This window comes from Populus nigra, chromosome 10 (genome assembly GCF_951802175.1).
Source record: "Populus nigra chromosome 10, ddPopNigr1.1, whole genome shotgun sequence".
NCBI classification, from domain to species: domain Eukaryota; kingdom Viridiplantae; phylum Streptophyta; class Magnoliopsida; order Malpighiales; family Salicaceae; genus Populus; species Populus nigra.
In genome coordinates this window covers 8,784,890-8,800,977 of record NC_084861.1, presented here as the reverse complement: position 1 = coordinate 8,800,977, position 16,088 = coordinate 8,784,890, and the positions used below count along the sequence as shown (strand labels likewise).

Below are 16,088 nucleotides of genomic sequence, written 5' to 3'. Positions count from 1 at the left end.
TATAGATTATTGTAAAAAACAAAATTTAACTGACCAAATAGTTTTTTCTATGTGATTGGAGAGACAACAAAATTTGTCACAACACCAAAAGATCTCAAGATAAACTCTTCTAGGATTGTCAGACAAGTAGTTTTGATATTTATTTAATTATTTAAGATAATATTATGTATTTCAGATGTGTTTTATAGTAGCTCATCGACACTCTAATTAGAACATTCATAATAAATCATTTTTTTATTTTTTTTGGGATTTGAATGGTACATAAAAGCATAGCATTGGAAGTAAACCTACTCCAAGAAAGTAAATTTAATTTTCAAAGATGCTTGAACGTAGAAGAGAAAAATAATTTGCTGCGACACGGGTATGAGGTATCAATAGACACTGTCATCAGATCACAAAAGGCCCAGATCTTCAGCTTTGTGACCAGGGGAACCTGCAGCCCACCCTTTTCATTTGCAGGGCAACCATTCTTTAATGGGCCCATTCTAGCCCACCTTTTTATTAGCAGAGCAACAATGATTTACGGGCCTGTTGCAACAGAGCCCGATGCTTCCCTAAGCCCAGTAAAAACGGAGACATTGGTATATCCTATTTATGATTATTTTTTAAAAAAATTTCTCCCTCTTTCTCTTGCTCCTGCTCTGTTTGTTTTTTTAATGAGTGTTTGATCGTTCATCAAACGTACGAGTACCTTCAGGTAATTGGTTCGGAAGATGAGAAGAGAAACTCATCTAGTTTGAGATATTAGATTTTAGTCGTCACTGATTTCTTAAAGAATTAGCTTAATTATATATATAATTAACCTTATCTGTAAAAGCATCATGAATCTTAGGTTAATGTCTTTGTTAGGATGTTTGGTTAGTTTATTTGTACACTCATTTTGTGTTGCCTAGAAATAATCTTCTAGTATTTAAATTTCCCTTACGAGTCTTTCTGGATCCCTTCCGAGACTTCTAGTTTTTCAAGTATTTTGAGTATGAAACACGTGAAATTTAAATTTCGGGATTCTCTTCACACATGCAATTTGGTCAGAAAAACCTGGCTAGCCTAGCATGATCACCCAGAGAAAAAAACCTTCATATAATTAATACATTCATACGAATCATGTGACGCCTAGCTCGGAGAATTAGAGGGAGGTAGCTTCAGCTACAAAGCTTGACCATTATCAGAGGCTTACGAAAACATATCAGCTATCTATGGGGGTGGCTTTTAATTTTCCTGTTTCTTCGTCTTCGCCAGCCGCGGAAGCATCCACAATAGCCTATCGTGCCGGCCCTGTTAGAGGCTCTATGCGTGTCCTTTTCCAAGATCTTTCACAGCCCATTCTTATGCTTTTATTTTAACGCTATGAAGTTCTTTGATTACACAACAATCCAACCTTTTGCACTAGTTAATGTGTGACATATTCAGCCATTAATATCACACGTCATGGCTGATGTTATATATAGAATCTTATACCTAATTTAAGTTGATCAAACAAGCCGAACAAAACGAAACTTGGCACTCAACCTCTATCAGTTGTTCTCTCATCGATCTCCTGGGTCCTAGTCTTTCCCTCTCTCACTCCTCTCCCTGGAGAGAATTTCTTTTAAGCTAGTTAGAAATCATCTTTCATGCTAGTCCAGTAGTCTTTGCTTTCAAGTTATCCAGACCGGAAAGGGCCATGTACTTTACAAATATCCATCCCCCCCCCCCCCCTTTCAACGTATACTACCATGACAGCTTTATTTCACATCAAGAGAAGCTTCCGGAAAGAAAACGTTGAATGAGATTTTCTGATAAAATATTCGTTGCTGATTGTTTTCAATGAAAGCCCTTGTTTGATTTTTGAACATTCAAGGAAAAAAGAAGAAGAAGCTAGAGGAATGGTCTCGTATCAGTTTAAAAAGGTGTTTAAAAGTTTAAAAATACGTGATTATTTAAAAAAAAATATTAAAAAATATATTAAAATAAAAAAAATATTTTTAATATTAATATATTAAAATGATATGAAAATATCTAAAAATATTAATTTAAAAAAAATCAAAAACATCTTTAAAATATAAAAATAAAAAGAACTTAAACCATATTGAGTTCCATTCAACTGCTGTGGTGGCATACAAGTTGAATGGTATTTTAATTTTTTAATTTTTTTTACAAGAATTGATCTCATTTATATCTAGAAATTGAAATATTAAGTGCAGTTCCATCCAGTCATACCAACAACTCCTTTATAAATCAAATACAATATAGCATGATCTCTTTCTAAATATTCATTGTTTGTGAATAAAAAAATAGAAAAGAACATCCCTTTCTATTTTGTTTTTCTCAACACCAAATCTAAATGTTTTTATTTGAAATAAAAAAATATATAGATATTTAAAAAATATTAAAGGGAATTGGGATGGTTATTCAAGAAGTTTAACGGTATTGAAAGAATAACATGCAGTAAGCACGCTATTAATTACACTATGAGCTCCATTTCAAAGAAAAAGATGGATAAGATAAAAATATTATTTTCACTTTTTATGTGTCGGTGAATTTATTTTTAATAGTACATGACCAATCACTCGGTGCAGTGTGAAATTTTATCAGCATCGACTATATTCTTACAGATCAATAATATATAATATTTAGTTTATTTATTATTATTATTATTTAATATTTTTTTTAGTTTTTCCTTTATTATCTTAACACTTGTCTTTTAGAAAAAATATTATTTTTCAATCTTTTATACTTGAAATATTTATCATTCTAAACTAAATTTATACTATTTTTTTTTTGTTTTTATGTTTATTCTTTTGTGTTTTTTTCTTTTTTCATTACATATTTTTTCTTCAAAAGTTATTACACAAAACTAAAAGTTTGCAACATTTTTTTTATTTTTGTACTATATTAAAATTATTTTGATATCTTACACATTTTTATTTATGCATACATTTTATTTTATTATATATAAGTATTAAATTTTTAATTGACAGTTATATTTTTTACTCAAAGTTAAAAAATACATTAATAACATTTACATATTTATTTTTGCATGAAAAATAATTATTTAAACTCATAGCATGATTCAAATAAAAACATTAACATTTTTTTATTCATTGAAACAAATAATCATTAATTGATTTATTTAAATAAACATATAAACTTCTCAATTTATAAATAGACATGTCAAATAGCTGGTTAAAACTAATACGGAAAGTACAGATCACAAAACATTTTCTCCAAAATGCACTGTTAAAATTGGCTATAAAACCACGGCATTTAGACCACTTGTGCACAAAAAGAAGTTCTTCAAGCAAAGTTTCACTATGATCCTTCAATAATCACGTTGTCAATTGTGAACCTTCCATATAAAAATCAGAATTTTCAGAATTGCCTATTTACCACCACACCTTCAGAGGGGGGTATAAAGTGAAATCGAGGAGAAAGAAGCTCGCGGAATCGCGACAATCCAGTAACTTTTTTATTCGATTTTTACCTCGAACAATAGCTTTCAATCTTTATAGAACTTGTTGAAGATAGCTTAGGGTCTCGAAATGCCCATGAAAAATAGATCCATGCTTTAATGTGAAATTGCGTTTTTATTTATTTATTTTTCAAATGTAATGAAAATGTCTATTGATATTGGGATTGTGTTTTTTCAGTCATTGGAATAGATCTACGGTGCTTTAGATTAAAAAAAGGCAAGAAGAACAGTGAAGAATTTGGACGAAAGGACTTTACCAACCCAAAACAACCCGAATGCTTGTTGAAAATAGTTTGGGAATGAAATTAAAAAGAAAAATAAAAAAATAAATAGAGAGAGATGGTAAAAAAATAAAAGGGTAAATTGAAAAAAAATAATCAATATTCATATTTCCATAACGTTGTTTTCGGTAACGTTTTCGAAGGCAAAGCTCGGTAATATTTTTAAAGTTTATAACCATGGAGGTAACACTGGTAACACCAAACCCAGCTGTCGGTTCTTTTTCTTCGAATAAATTATAATTTGCCATATGGAAAAATAATATTTGAATTGAACGACCGTTTCTTTCAATTGCCAGCCACGCCAAATGCAAACGAATATTTTCTTGTTAAAGAATCTTTCTTGATTTCTAGAGAGTAGATTAAGCTACTCCTGTACAGTGAGGGCATTGATGAGAATAATTTTTTATATTCTGAACCACGGAAGAGATTGAGCGAGGAGCGGTTGAATTCCGTTTATTTGCCACTTCTTAGGAACAAGGTTCGTCAAAAGGCATCCAAGAGACTCACGAAAACATCGTAATCCCCAGCAGCATAAAAAAAAAATAAACGAACGAATTCCTCGCCTCGTAGTCACGGAATCTTTCATTTTATAATTCTACCCCTAAATATATATCCTTTAAATTTAATTCCTGTTCTCTAGTTTTTTTAAAAAAAAAAAGCAGAAAAAAGAATTTACAAAAATAAAGGGTTGACGGCATCGTTTCTTATCAATGACAACCGAGTTCCCAATTTAATTACTCGGCCGGCATGCCACCCAACCGCCACGACAAATCCGAGAAATCGGACGAGTCGAAACAAACATTAGAGTACTCGAACAACGAGTCATCGAACCCCACGTAATCACTGCTATAATTACTATCTCCTACTGCAAGCCCGAACGAGTCATAAGTCGGGATCTGGTCCTCAAACCCCCACAACTCACCGCCGACCCCGGACGACTGGGCAGAGTCAACTCGGGCCAACTCAATCTCTACCCCACCCTTGACTTCCCCACTCGACAAATTGATTGACGAAGGAGGCAAGCCGAGTTCATCATCGGAAGCTTCTAGAAGAAAGCCAAGATCCGGCTGGGACTCGCCGGATTCAGAGGTCAGGTCGACGACAGGCACCGGGGATGAGGAAGACGCGGAAATCTCTTGTTCGAAACTTTTCATGACCGAGTCTAGATCCTGACCCAGTGAGTCGGGGTCCGAGTCATCGAGGAGACCGAATAGATCGTCCCTGATTTTCTTAACCTCCGGAAAATCCAAATCCGACTCATCCGAGCCATCCCTGACTCGCTTTTTATGGTTTTGCAGCTCTTCCATGTAGACAGGTTGGAACTTATAAGATGAAAGAGATAAAGAAACCGCTAGGACTAGGGTTCGCTTTTAGAAGAGAGAATAATAATGCTGTGAGAGGTGGCGATAAGCGGCAAACAAATGAGAAGCTTATATAAGGAGACAATGTAGAGAGAGAAAGAGGAGCGAGAAAGAAAGAAACAGACAGAGAGTGTGTAATGATGTGAAAGGCGGGCGCGTGGTTGGAGCAAATACAGAGGCCATCACGGACGTCTTGCTTTCTTTCTTTTTTTATTCGGTCCAGGGGTTTCATTTTTCAACTATTACACTTCTTTTTATTTTATTAATTAACTGCTTTGAAATCTGTTTTGAAGTCCGGTCTCGATGGGACCCACGCGCCTATTAATCGCAGCTTGCTTGTGGCTTTCCAGACCCTTCGTGGTTTTCGGCTCGGCTCGGCTCTAAAAGGGTGGTGGTTGTTGCTTGGTGGGTGATTGGGTGTTGCTTGCTTGTTTGTTTGGTGAGGAATTGAATTGGGGGTTAAGTCTTGGAGAGGGGTATTTTGGTCAGGTCATTTGAACCCCTCGCAATTTAGATTTATTATAGTTGAGAATAATCAACATTTTGTGAGGCTGGATTTGACTGGGCCAAGACATGGACTTTCTATTTAAACTTTAAGGAGGATTAGATGTGTAGGAAAGATGGAGGTAATGATAGCGCATTTGTCTGGAAAGTTTATATATATGGACCAATGATATGATGATGATAGGCAGCATTACACCTTAAAAACATTTGTCGTGTAAAAAAGAGAGAGGAATCACAGGAAGTGTATTGAACACTACACATTTAAAAACTTTCGGAAAAGTCTAGTAAATCTTCAAAGATTTGTAAGGACAATTTTGTTGCGCATCACCTTTCTTCTTCTTCTTTTTTCATATTTTGTTGCCCATTATTCTTCATGATGGTATATTTCCTCCTGGAACATATAAACAATCCGAGCTTTAACATGTATTCATTGTTTGATGCGGGTGATAATGTTGTTTTTTAAAAGTATTTTTTAATTTAAAATAATATTTTTTTTATTTTTAACACTGCTATGTCAAGATAATTATAAAATATAAAATCAAGATTTGTAATGCAGTTTTATACAAGATGCCGTGCAAATAGTAAAAGCTATTTAACTAGTGACTTGATGAATTTTTCCATGTCATCCAGCATAAAACAAAAACTACTAGAATAATAAACAGTCTCAAACATGACACAAACCAACAGCTTTCCTAGAGAAAAAAGAATGATTCTCCCATGAAACAAGCCTGGTAATTCTTTAAATTAAGCTGTATAAAATGGATAATATAAAAAATGCAATGGAATATGATTTTTTTTCTGTCAGGAGTTAAAAGCTAAGTTGAAATTTTCTTCTGGCATTGTCAAGGTAAATAAAAGAGAGAGGATTGTCGAAAAGCAGAAAAGAGAGACAAAGTTCTCAGCTTGCTGTATTTTAGCCAAAAAAAAATAAAATTGTCAGTCTACATGTGAATAGGAGAGATGAATGTGTTCTTATCCTTTAACCATTCTGAAAAGGTAAGCATGGGATAGCAAAAAAAATTATTTGGTTTGATTTTTATTTTTTATGTTTTATGGTGATTAGAAGATGTTTTTCGTTGAAATGATTCTCTAAAGATCTATAATATGTTATTATATTTTTATGTGTGTTTTGAAGTGAAAATAAATTAAAAATTTAAGAATTTTGAAATTTAAACACCATTTTTTCGGTCACTGTTAATAATTGAAAAATATACTAGTGTACGACATATCACCTATTATATTTTATTAAAAAAAAAAAACTAAATGCATGAGCTTAACCTTTGCGTGTCTAAGTTTTTTTTTTTTTCTTTCCGACCTGATGTTTGGATTTTATATTCCACGTATGTTAGTACTTGAGTCCACGTATGTTAGTACTTGAGTTGTTTATTTAAGGCCTTATTGCTCTTTTTATTTTATTAATCAATTGTTTTGTTTTTACTTTTATTTTGTAATAAAATTATCTTTAAATAAAATTATTAAAAATATATTTAAACAATTACAAGGTTGTGCCATAATTTTTTAAAATAGAACTATAGCTTTTAATGGCAATAACAGTAATTGTTTTATAAATAATTATATAAGAAATCTAATATACACAATGTTTTTAAAAAAGTTACTCGTTAAGAATCAAATAAAATTTTTTATTGTAATTTGTTCACGTAATTTTCTCAAATTATTTTTTTATTTTGTTTTATATAACAATGTAAAAATTATGGAGATGATTTTCCTATTATTGTAAATTATTTTTGATGAGTTTTTATTTTAAAAACTACATTTCTAATAAAAAGCATGTCTTTATTAAAAATATAATATGAATAAAAAATGATTTTTGGCTTAAAAAATGTATTTTTATTTGAGAATCAAAATAATTATTTTTTATAAATATTTGATTTAATTATTTTTAAAATTGAATAAAAATAAATTTTTAATATTTGTGATATCAGGATGGGAAAAAAATAGTGTAAATTTTACTTGGCATTTGTATAGGTAATTATCATGCCACCGGGCATTGCACTGTGGTTTGTTTTTTAGAGTTGTGAGTCTATTTCATAATGTGGTTGTGATTATTTTTTAAAGTGTTTTTTTATATTAAAATGTATTGAAATAATATTTTTTTATTTTTTAAAAATTATTTTTAAAATTAATGTTAAAGAACCTTCTCAACCTAAAAGTTTAAATTATTGGGTGAGACTTCAAAATATTATTTATATTATTCTCTAATAATTAACACATTAAAATTATCTAAAATATTTAAAATAATAATTTTTAATATAAAAATAAATAAATTAAAAAAAAAACATGATTTGCATCACGTTGGAGTTTACTACTTACGTTAAGTTTACTTTCCAGAGTGGAGTCACCAGACTTGAGTAAATTATATGCTAGTCCCTGTATTTAGCGCGATTTTGTAACTAGCCATTTTGTTTTAAAAATAATGAGCTAGTCCCTTTATCATAGTTATTGTCGGTGCTTTTTTAAGTGCCCTTTCGGTTTTCTTTTGTAGTTGGTGTTGTTCGAAAACATGGCTAAAATAAAGTATGTTTTGTTTAAAAAAACTATTAAATTATCAAGGAAACTAGCAAGAGAACTAGGTTGAAGTAAAATACAAGAATATAGATTTCAAACTGAAAAAAATCTGATTATCTAGATTTTATTTCTTTTCATAAGATGTTAATGAATATCTCCATCCTTACTCTGATATTAATAGAAATAATTTTTTTGAAATAATTATAAGGGTGGATTCTTATATTGATTTAGGGGTATTTGAGAGTGTGGTGGCGATTAATTTTTAAAATATTTTTTGATCATAAAAATATTAAAATAATTTTTTTTTAAAAAAAAAATTATTATTAATATCAACATATCAAAATGATTTAAAAATATAAAAAAATAATTTTAAACTTAAAAAAATTAAATTTTATCCAACTTTCATTTGAGTTTCTCTCCCAGACAAGACTTGATGTATTTAAAGAAATTGAGTAAATTCTTTTACATAACAAGCTTAAGGTTAAAAAGGTTAAAAAAAGAAGAAGGAATTATACCTCTCCCGGATATGCTAAATGAAATGCTAAAAATAAAATAAAATATTATTTTACTTTTTTATTTTTCTTTCAAAAATATTATTTGTGCATGTCGGTAAAAATACCAAAGTACTATTCATCGTAATTATGTTTTTTTTATTTGTTTTCATGAAATTACTATAATATCATGATCTGTGCCATGAGTTCGGAGGAGTTCATCCAAGCTATTATTTTATTATTTTTAGTTGATTTTTTAAATTTTATTATTCAATAATAGTTTGATTAAAAAATTTTCAAATTGTTTTTAGACTTGTCAAGTCATTTAAGTTATATTGATTATTAAAATAATTATGTATCAAATATATTAAAATACAATTACTTCTCTTGAAGAACTTTTTACCATTAGAGTGAATAAAAACAAAAGAAAAAAACTATATTTACATCACTTAAAAAACTATATTATCAATTTAACTTTTCTAAATAACATGTAATAGAGATGCTCTAACTATAAGGTCAATCTATTTAAGATCAAACGGATTATTTTACTAGGAATACAATAAATATCAACTATAACATTAAAATAAAATTATTCATGATTTAAATAACCTTAATTTTTTTTATATAACTGCTAAAACAAAAAAAACCTCTCTTTTATCGAAGCTTGTCGATGCAAAGCCATAAACAAAATTTACATGAATCGAATCAAATTATTTCGTTTTCTAGCTAATTTATCGCTACCCTTTTGGAAACATAATTCATCAGAATGATATTAATGGGTGTTTATTTATTTGTTTTCTGCCAAGATCTATGTAAAACCAAGAGCATCGGCAATATACAACCTGTAATGTTAACTCGGCAATTACAAGGAGAGGGGGGGCACAGAGCTGCAAATTTTGCGAAGTAGCGATATAGCCGATAGGGGACGCCCTGTCCAAACCTGGCCCAATTTATTTTTCCTTCTTCGCTAAACAAATTCATCAACTATTACATTTGTTAATTCTCCAAGTATATTAGTGCTCACCGAACTAAATATACGAGAAGATTAAGGAGTAAGATTTTTAGTCAAGGTTAGATCAAATGTTTTTCAAAAGAAAGGCAAAAGTCTACTTCAAAAGAGGAAAATTAAAAAAAAGTACAAAAAATACTTAATTTATATTAAAACTACATACAAAATTAAATGATATGATGGTATATTACAAAACAAGTTGAAATTGACAGACGATCATAGAGAACAGCATGAATAAAAAATGGTACTATACGAAGGTTTTTTTTTTAAAATGATATAATAAAATATATCTTGACTATGGGAACGATAAAATAAAAAAGTCATATGAACACAATAAATGTATATTTGATTTCTTTTCTAAAAACATTCTCAAAAGACGTGGTTTTGGCTAAAAACGTTTTCATTCACAGACCCACCGAACGCACTAAAGTGGTGGAATGTGGGCACCACGTGGAGAAAAGCTGGGGGTAAAATAATATCGTTGGTGACACGTCATCTCATTGATTCTGTTGCAGAAGGGCGTCAGGGGTGAAAAGCATCTTGAAGAATTACCTTGCGATGGCATGTATATCACGTGACTGTAAAGTGATCGTCGAGTTCGGAAGCAACCATTTAAAACTACAAAACAAACGAACCCAGTTGCAGTTCTCAACTACCTGTTGGGGTTCATAATTTCTCCTAATAAGAAAATATCTGCCCTGAGTGGTAGACAACCAGATCCAACTTCTCTCATTACCCATCCATCGGACACTTCCAAATTGTCGAAAACCGAGACAAAACTTAATTGATCCTTCAGTTTCTATCGAGATAGTACCCTGGACCCCACCGTAGTACTGGTCCATGTTCTGCATGATCATGATCATCATTGTAACCACGTCCTTGCACATCCAAGCTCGACATGATAAAACAATCTAACAAGCCAAGCCCAGCCGCATCCGGAAGCAGGTGAGCGAGTTTAACTAGAACCTCTGTAAAGGATATGAGAGAGAAAGTCAGGATGTCGATCCGAATGTTTTTATTCCTGACACTTTAACCCTTACTGCTCTTCTTTCGGAAAGGAAAATTACAAAGCCCTCCCAGAACTTCTTAATACATCTTATATTTTACCTTTTCTTTTCCTGTTTATCTCTAATAATTCCGAACCTTGTGTTTTCCAATTTTGAAGGAAAATAAATGATATTCCTCCATGGTTGATGGTGGACCATTTGTTATTGAAAGGTTACACGGCATGCATGTTACGCACACTTTGTTTTCGTCGGCATTTTAGATAAAGCTAAGAGGAGGACATGTATCGGAAATTTACCATGGGAATGGTTGCGCTGCCTTAGTCAAATCCAAATTTCTATCACTGTAGGTGACATGTTCTCTGACAAAATATTTTTTTCTTTCATTTTTCTCGTGCTTAACTGACGATAATATACATATAAAACCCTCTAAAACTCTGATAAACAACTCACGTCAAAAGGGTAAAGTCTCGTTTCTACCCTGGTATTGGTTAGTTGCAGGGCTACAGTTGAGGCCAACCGAATTTCAACACGGTCTCAAACTATAACAAAGTGGAAGTCTAAGCATGATGAGTTTATGAGATTTTTTTTTGGTATATAAGTTATTTTTTAAGATTTATTTTATTTGAAAATATATTAAAATAATATTTTTTAATTGTAAAAAATTATTTTTAACATTATCATATTAAAATGATATAAAAATATTAAAAAATATATTAATTTAAAATAAAAAAAATTATTTTTTAAAGAAACACTTTTAAAATTCAAAAACAAATTAGAATATAAATTTCTCAAACTTGCTTCAACCCAGCTTGTTGATTGACCATCGAGACCACAAAGGAGTCTCAGCTTTTACTCCTTTTTCTTTTTACCACAATACAAACCAATTAGAAAATAAGAAATTCAAACACAATGAAAGATAAAAAATAAAATAAATATAAAATTTGCTTCATGAATGTATATACATGTGTGTGGGTTTGTCAATGACATAGAAAAATCAGAGATTCACAGAACTTCCTTGACATACAAAAATGAAGCTCACCGTTGAATTTTTTTTCCCAGACCTCCAACTGCACAGTAAGAATAGCAATCCGTATAATTTTATTTTCCATCACGTATTTTCCATAGTTTGAATTCTATAAACCGAGAAAATATTCAGCTGCTCTTTTAGAGAGTGGCCAGGCCAGGCCCGCCGGCGACGATAAGAATAGTTGTGAAACGAAGGACACAGGACTGAAAAATAACGAGTAAGCTAATCACGGGAGCCTAATTTTAAAAGCAGGCATCGTAGTTTGCTGCTATTCAATAGATATGAGAGGGCTATCAGCCGTGGTACCCTGATGTTATCAACGTCATGGCACGGCACCCCTGCCTTCTCAGAAAAAAAGGGGTTTATCTTAAAGATTTCAATCTTGTCCGAACGATTCATGAATGATAAATGCAGGCGGTTGAATTTATTTATACGACAAATTTAAAAAATTGGCCCAGTCTGACATATTAACTTCAAGAAAAGAGTTCGAGTCGAGCTATTGCATTTGTCAGGCTAATAAAGAGCAAACTATCCGACTTTAATGCAGAAAATACTGACTCGCTTGATTTGTTAATAATAATCAATTCAAAATGTAGAGATCTCAAAAACTACCTGGCTAGCATCGATTAATACGTGTGATTAGGTATGGTTGGGGTTGTTTTTCAAAGTGTTTTTATGCCGAAATGCATCAAAATAATATTTTTTTATTTTTTAAAATCAGCACATTACAACAACGATTTAAAATATAAAAAAATTAAATTTAAAAAAAAAATTAAAATTTTTAAAAACATAGTTTATATCGCATTTTAAATGAAATTTAATGAATGGAGTTGGACTTCATCTATCAAATAGCATCATTACATGCAATAAATTTTATGGTATGTAATTAATGATATTTTATTGGTTTAAATAAATAAATAAATAAATATAATTAAAAAATAATACTAAATAACAATGTTTTTATCATTTTTTAAGGATTATAAGTTTTATTTTTTTGTGCTGTTTTTTTTTTAAGATAAATCTAAAATGTAATTATTAAGAATCGCTGCTCAGTAACACCACAAAACTTTCCATCACGCCCCATGTAACATTCTATTAACGTTACCTCAAAATTCATGGAGGCTTCACTGTCATTAAAGTTGTTACAGATAGATGGATCTTGAAAATAAAGAGCACGATTAAAACATATCTACACAAAGAAAAGAAAAATAATTTGTAAAATTTCTACAGTAATATCAGACCAAATTCGTGCTTTTAACTTGATTTTTAAATTGTTTTTTATTTAAAAAATATTAAACTGTTAATTTTTTAAGCATTTTTGAATAATTTTGATGTATTGATACAATAAAAAACTAAAAAATATTATTTTAATATATTTTTAATTAAAAAATATTTTAAAAAAAACATAATACATTACATTAACAAATATACGAATACTAAATTTAGTAAGGTGGTTTAACTCTGAAAGTGATTTTTTTTTTGTTATAAAAAGATATTAAATAAATATGTTTTACTTTTATTTTTATATATTTGATATGTTAATATTAAAAAAATGTAAAAGATATTTTTTTAATTAAAACACACTTTTATAAAAAAAAAACCGATTTGCATCGCCAAAAACACGCTAGGCAGGTGTTTCTCAGTACGAACGCTGCCGTGTAGCCTTGTTTCTCAGTACAGTGTGGCAGCTGCCGTGTCAACTCACGTCCCCTCCTCGAAATCAACGTTGTCAACTCATCCCTTCCAATCCTTGGCAAGTTTCCAAGTGGGACTTCTCTTTTCTTTATTATATCAAGTAATAATAATAATAAACTCCTTCCTTTCAATTTTCTACTCCAATCTTAATTATTTACTCCTAAAAAAATAAAATATGGGTATCTAAAAAGATTGATACGTTTTCCAAAAGTGGCCCCACGTGCTTGGTTGTTGATGGATCATGGATGGATGGATGGGTGATGTTATAAGCAATCACATGATACAAGGGAAGATGTCATTCATTGTCGTGGACGTCATTTTCCACGAGGACTTTAGTGATGTTTGAAGATCATAGATCCAACGGCAGATAAATGATCACTAGATCAACTTGTCCTCGTAGATTGTGTAACATTACAAAACCGTCTTGGAAGATATCGTACGGCTGAGAAATAAAGAGATGCGCTGATTTCAAGCACCAGCGTATGACAGTTGTTTACACAATAGCCGTACATTGATAAGCGATCCAACGTTCGTAGTTCCCGAGGAGAGGAGAGGCTTTATGCTTGTGGCGGAGAAAGATGTACGTGTACAATTTTCTGCAGGACTTTTATTTTGGATAGGACCACTTTAAAAATCACAAAGTATTATTATACTCTCATATAACAAATAATTTATTTATTCAATTATGTTTTCATTGTGTACTCTATTATCTTTAATAAAATAAAAATATATTATGCAAACCTTTTCTTGATTCATATCTCTCAAAAAATCAAACAATACACTTTCCAGAACTTTCTTACTTTTAATTGTTCTAAAACAACATATCCCAGTTCATATCACCGAGTAAATTAAATTGCTTCCTACAAAATTACTTTGGGTCGTGATATTCTGATAGACTTATGCAAATATTATCTTCTCATGATTAGCATTATATCCTTAAACATTTCTCTGAATTGTATTTATTTATTAATATGAATAATTTAACTTATTTAACCCAAAAATTCATAACATATTTATATTTTAAATCTCCCAAACTACATATCAAATTTATAATAATTACTCACTTCATATCATACATTTTAAAAAAGAGTTCAAGAATAATTTAAAAGGGAACGACAACAACATGAAACGGGTCTTAAGCTCCGTGTATTACAGGGGTTTTAACAAAACTTGGTCCTGATACCAACTTTGTCACAATCTAAATTCTGGATTCATGACCGGCAACACATGAGCGATGTTGAAAGAACACCTCACCTACACTAATCTTCAAACATACTTATTATAAAATAAATTATACAAGATTCGTAGCATTTCATAAACTTTTAAAATATCTTTGAAACAAATAAAATCAAATAATACTTCACAATACTTATTACAATATAAAAATCCAAACTTTAATTAAAATAACATGATGGTAGAGCGTCTAAAACATTAAATAAAAAAAGGATAAGAAGAAAAGTCTCACATAAGCAAACAAGATATACCAACAAATAAAGTAGCAAAAACTCACAACAAAGTCAATATGTTAAAAAAGTTAAAAACCTGAAAATAATATTAATAATTAGGGGTGAGTTTAACCAACTCGATGAGGAAATAACATTTAATATATACCATATATACTATAGGAAAATAAACTGATATAAATATAATTACACACACCACCTTAACATATAATAATGGGATACATGTTAGATAATAAAAAAAAATGAAGCCTTAAGGTTCCAATAACAAACAAGGTTTGTGGCCCCAATAAATATAGGAGAGTTAGTTGATGCCTCTCTTACCAGTCAGATATATAAATTTATATGTGCACATGGATTAACTATTTTTTGTTAATATGAAACTTTAGACAAGTATCATGATGTCAAAACACAACAAATATTCATATAATTATTAAAGCAAATGAATAATATATCAAAAATAATTTAATTCAATACAATGCAAATGTGATTTTAAGAGTAAATGAGCAATCGTGATATAAAGCAACATACGTATAGTTATTCAATAAATAATTAAATGTACTTATCATCTAATCAATATATTCATATTTATACTACTTGCATATTAAAAATTATTCCACTTACCCGAAAAACAAAAACAAAAGATAAACAGACATATAATTAAAAACTACTGAAAATTATCAGGAGAGACGTGAGCAGAACCTATAACAAATACATTAAATACTAAAAAAATGACTCGAAGCAAATAGCATGAAAGATTTCAACTATAGTATTAGAAACCAAAATGTAATTATAAAATCAAAACAAATCCACTTGCTTGATCTTAAACATATCTTAAACTGACCAAACCTAATACCGATTAATCCCCACCGCTCAATCAATCGGTCGCCTGAGATTGACCAAACGATCGAACGGTTTAATCTAATTGGTAGTCATTTGATCATGATTTTTGAATCTTGGTTTTTTAGTCTTCTAAACTACATATCCAAAGATAATTAACAAGTTTCTAAAAGACTCATAGTTCCAGTTTTCAAATCAATTTGTTTTAAACCAAACTAACACCCTAAAACATTTATTAAACCTCTTAAATCATTCAAACCTTAAAATCAAACTTAACCAATATATTCAAGTATAAAAAGAACATCAATATCTTACCTTATAAACCAGTAACCCTAACTTTCACTTATTCTTCCCTTTCTTCCTTCTATTTCCTTCTTCCCCTCATCATCTTTTTATTCTCTCTCTACAAATCTTTTTATCTCTCTCTTCTTTTGAA

General features: G+C 30.3%; 1 protein-coding gene across 1 annotated transcript; it reads right to left on the bottom strand.

The window, feature by feature from the left end:
- Window positions 1-4,038: 4,038 nt before the first annotated feature.
- On the bottom strand, window positions 4,039-5,155 carry LOC133704298 (uncharacterized). The gene has a single exon (XM_062129095.1). The coding sequence runs from the start codon at window positions 5,037-5,039 to the stop codon at window positions 4,467-4,469; it is 573 nt and encodes a 190-aa protein (XP_061985079.1). The 5' UTR covers window positions 5,040-5,155; the 3' UTR covers window positions 4,039-4,466.
- Window positions 5,156-16,088: the final 10,933 nt, after the last annotated feature.